At 33.9% G+C, this 4690-nt stretch overlaps 1 protein-coding gene across 2 annotated transcripts in view; it reads left to right on the forward strand.

Moving 5' to 3' along the window:
• Nucleotides 1-3927: 3927 nt before the first annotated feature.
• Nucleotides 3928-4690, forward strand: part of LOC106469959 — a 98240-nt gene continuing 97477 nt past the window's right edge. For both annotated transcript variants that reach the window (XM_022398523.1, XM_022398524.1), the window contains exon 1: nucleotides 3928-4179. In XM_022398523.1, coding sequence (XP_022254231.1) covers nucleotides 3958-4179 — 222 coding nt within the window. In that variant the 5' untranslated portion in view covers nucleotides 3928-3957. The remainder of the gene's footprint in view (nucleotides 4180-4690) is intronic.

Here is a 4690-nt window from a genome sequence, read left to right on the forward strand (position 1 = left end):
AATGACGTGGAGTGATACTAGTCACGTGACCTCGATGTTGTAACAATATCTTTCGTTGAGCTATGCGTCACTTTTAGTTCTCTAAAAGTCCCTATCGTTTCATGCCTTTTTTTTATTTTATCTTTGCTAAAAGAGACCTGTGTCTACAGGCAGGGCTTGTTAAAGATAAGCAACACTCCTCCAATTCCGACATTACTAGCATCACAATCCAGTATGTACGGCAGTAAGGGATCTGGAAGCTTTTAAAGTGGAGTGGAGGCCAATTTTTCTTTCAACGTCTTGAAAGAATGCTGGCAAGAAACTGTCCATTCAAACTTCTGGCCTTTTTTAGTCAAATCATGTAGTGGAGCAGCTATAGTTGCAAAGTCCTTCACAAACTTCCGGTAATAAGTACAGAGTCCCAAGAAACTTCTTAACTCTCCCACATTGTCTGGTGTTGGCCAAACTTTCTACTCAGACGTACATTACTAGTTTCGTATAATAGCAAGTGTTGCTAATAAACATATTAACTATAAGCCTAGTGGTGACAGTACGAAATATATTCTCGTTTACATTTATTTTCTTATCCGTCCCACTCTCTGACACCAATTTGTTATGTCTCTGTGCTCGTTTGTTAATTCTCTGTAGAAATCCTTTCCGATGAAACTTTAGCGATACAAGTCATTTCTTAAATAAAACTAATTTATTATTTCTCAATACAACTTTGCAATACACTTAATTTCCACAGTTACTTTAACTTAAAAACACGCTATAATTTACAACAATTCACGCACTTTACTTACGACTTGACTCGATTATCTGTCTCTATATCTCTCTGTCTGCAATTAAATTATTGCCGTCACTTTATTTGCCGGCTTATCTACAATAAAAGCGCGCATCTAGCAAACGCTAGGACGTTCGACCGGCACCTTGATCTTTCTAAAACTCCAGCACATGCTCCCAATGTCGCACGACTTCCGCTGTCGTAACAATAGTAATTCTTAGTAATTGATAAATAAATTGAAAAATAATGGTTATAAGGACTGGTGTGGAAATATATATATATATATATACTTTTTAATAACAAATATGAAATTGCATTAAAATTAATCTCTTGCTCATGGAAACTACCTTGTGGAGAAACTTTGAGGGCGCAAGTTACTCAAGGTTATCTTTGGTGTAAGTAACTAACGTTAACATATTTAGATTTTGTTGGGGGAGGAGAGACCAAGGTGAGGCAGCTGGGTTTGTCTCAGCTCACTCAGTGAGGGCTTAAGAACTATTAAGCTAGAGGTACTTAGTTCTGTTTAGTATCACTAATTATTAAATAAAAGAGTGGAGGTTGGGAGTTTTACATTTAAGGGTGATTTAAATCTACTGTAAGGTTATATCTAAATATTAAGGGTAACTGCCTTCCCACATCTGGTTGTAGACAGCGAAAGGCAGTAGGGGGTGAGCAGTATTCCAAATCTTGAACAGTTGATAGAAGATAAAAACAGGATCGAACATGATGACTGCATTAATTCTGAGCTTGTAAAGAAAAATTTGGGAAGTTTAAAGAACAATAAGGTTCCTGTGCCAGATAATATTTTCCCAAGGGTTTTGAAGGAGGTTAAGGATTAGATATAGAGCCACTTGCTACTATTTTTGTAATTCCTTGAATAGTGGGCAGGTACCAGGGGATTGAAAGTTAGCTAATGTCACTCTTCTTTTCAGGGGAAATGATAAAAATTGTCCCAGTAATTATGGGCCCATTAGTCTTGCATCAGTTGTGGGACGAGTTTTGTAAAGTCTGATCAAAGATACTTTGCAAAGCCATTTAACAAAGTTTATGATTTTATTGGATAGTCAACATAAAGAGAAATATTGCCTTACAAATCTTTTGACATGAGGGTAAGGGTGTAGATTTGTTTTATTTGGATTTTCATAAAGCGTTTGATAAGGTTCCACATAAAAGGATTGTAAAAACAATAATATCTATGGTTGTGGGAGATAAGTTAGCAAATTTGATAGAAGAGTAGTTGGATGGAAGAAAGCAGGGAGTTGTTACAAATGGAGCTCAGTCAAACTGGATTAATGTCACAAGTGGGGTACCTTAGGGCTCAGTCTTAGAACCTTTGCTCTTCTTGGTTTACATAAATGACATAGATGAAGGAATGGTCAATAAATGACTTAAATTTGCAGATTATACTAAGGTCTTGGATGTTAATAGCTTTGAAGATGCTGCTGCTGAGTTACAAAATGATTTAGATCATTTAGAGAGGTTGGCAAATAAATGGCAAATGGGTTTTAATTATAATAAATGCAAGATAATTTGGACAGGATAGGAGTCAACTTCAGCTAAGACAGTTTTATTTTTGTAACAGGGCGGTTGATCTTTGAAATGGGTTGCCTTCGGATGCTGTGGAGGCAGTAAATTTAAATGAATTTAAAAGAAAACTTGATAAGTATATGAACAATAAGAGCTGGCTTTAAGATTTTTCAAATTATTAATAGTTTTATTTTAGTTCAGAGGATGGGACAGCCGAGATGGACCAATAGGTCACATGTTGTCCCAAAACATTATATTATGTTGTGGGTTCAAGCACTCAACTCCTAACCCTTAACTGAATTTCCTTAGTTGCTGGCTAGTTTGACATTGGCGACTGGATCTTGTTTTATAGATGGAATATCCCCAACGCATTTGGGTGCTATGGCCACAGACATTATTCGTTGTGAGTTTTAATTATGACAAATAGGACTGGTAGTAGAAAATTAATTTTGAATTTTTAGGCTCTTTGTAATGTTTGTGTGATATATATATATATCACAGTTTAGTTAATATTTACATCAAAAAGGAATAAATCTGTTGGTGAAATAAAACAAAGCATATTTGTAATAAAAGACAAGCCTTAAACAAAAACTCTGGAGAACAAAATAAAGTTACCAGGACACAGGCTATAATGTGGCGTATAAGATGTGTGCTGCTTTTTGGAGATGTCTGCGGAAGTAGGACCAATATAAACGAAAAGAAATGTTACTAATATTACTTTATTAATTTGAGCTTTTACTATCATAATGAAGACTGGAATTTCAACTTCAGGAGGTACGGTTTTTTTACTTACCACCTTCATTGGTAGGATTTTTTCTTATTAATTTTTCATTTATTTTCTTCTGAGAGCAGTCACCTTCCCACAACTGCCTGCAGGAAGTTAAATATGATATAGATGTGGAACGTTGTGGGCTTGAGCACCCACATGAAAAATTACATTTTTCACTTTTATTCTATTTTTTCATATTTTAATTTCTTCTTCTTATTATTTCTTTGTATGTGAGACTTTGTGAATTCAGTTTAAGACTGATAGACGGTGTATTACCACCACTATGTGGGTTCTACTTTCGTATTCACCTTCAAAATCCAGGACACGTCTTATACCTCACATTATAGCCTTTGCCCTGGTGACTTTGTTTTGTTGTGCACAGTTTTTGTTTAAAGCTTGGTATATATTATAAATGTATAGAGGATCACTATGTGAGTAAAACGAACCTAAACACACCATACAACTCTTTATATCAATACATCAATATTAATCTGTTTTTAAGATCCAGAAAATTGTTCATTGTAACTTTGCAATTAACATATTTTCCTTGACTACACTTAAAAAGTATTATGGTTTGTTAATTGTTCACTCAATCATTTGAGCAAAATTTTGACACCATTGGATATTTAAAAATAATTTAATTAAATATAATTTAAACTGTTTGTGTATTGCATTGCATACAACACTACCAAAATAACCATGTTTTATAAGAACGACAACATTTCTTTTTCTGAAACTCAGTTATTTTTGCAATTAAAATTTCTTGATGTATTGAGGATTAAAGAAATTGATCCGTCTTTTTTCTACTTGTCCACTTTCTTCTGATTTTGATTTATTCTAATTGGTCTATTTTCTTCTATCTTTAATATAGGAAATTATCAGAAAACAATAAAGTACGATGGTACAAGGAGTGCTGTTCGGAATAGTTCTTTGTGTTGGATTTGGATGGATTGTGTTGAGTGTAACATCGTTGGAGTTTGAAAATCGAACAATACCTGACCCTTCTTCGTATTTATACTACTCAAACCCACGAACATCAAGTATTCAGCGGGAATACCTTATTCTGGAAATTCACCCAAGGACCTTTTTCTTGTGTCCTAAACATTTTTCTATTTATGCAGTGAGTAATAATAAATTAATTATTTTAAGAAAATAGATTATACTTGTAAATCAATGTAGTTTCTTGGTTCAATTACTTAGGCTTCTGTGTTAAAACTCTAATCAGTGAAAAATGCAAATGACCAGCAAGGGATACGATAGGGAAGTACAATTAAAATATTGTTTAAAGTGACAAAATACATCGTATCAATATATATACAATCCCTTAGGCTTCTCTGTATATTAAATGTTTATAATTTTTAGAAAAATTAATAGTTGAATCTTTAGTTATTATGAAGTGCGTAAAACCTCAAACTTAGTTACTACTAAAACTTCACACTTAGTACATCTTTATTGTTGTCACGTGAGACCTAAACTGATTCAGTGAAGGCCCGATGCATATATTATTCTTTAGTAATATCTTCATAAGTTATAATCAGGACCGCCAAGAGCCAAAACGTGCCTCCTCCCCACAAATAGTTTTTGGAATGATGTTGTTACGTCTCCGTTTGTTAATTGATTTTTCCGTAACT

Source organism: Limulus polyphemus, unplaced genomic scaffold, assembly GCF_000517525.1.
Source record: "Limulus polyphemus unplaced genomic scaffold, Limulus_polyphemus-2.1.2 Scaffold3743, whole genome shotgun sequence".
NCBI lineage: Eukaryota > Metazoa > Arthropoda > Merostomata > Xiphosura > Limulidae > Limulus > Limulus polyphemus.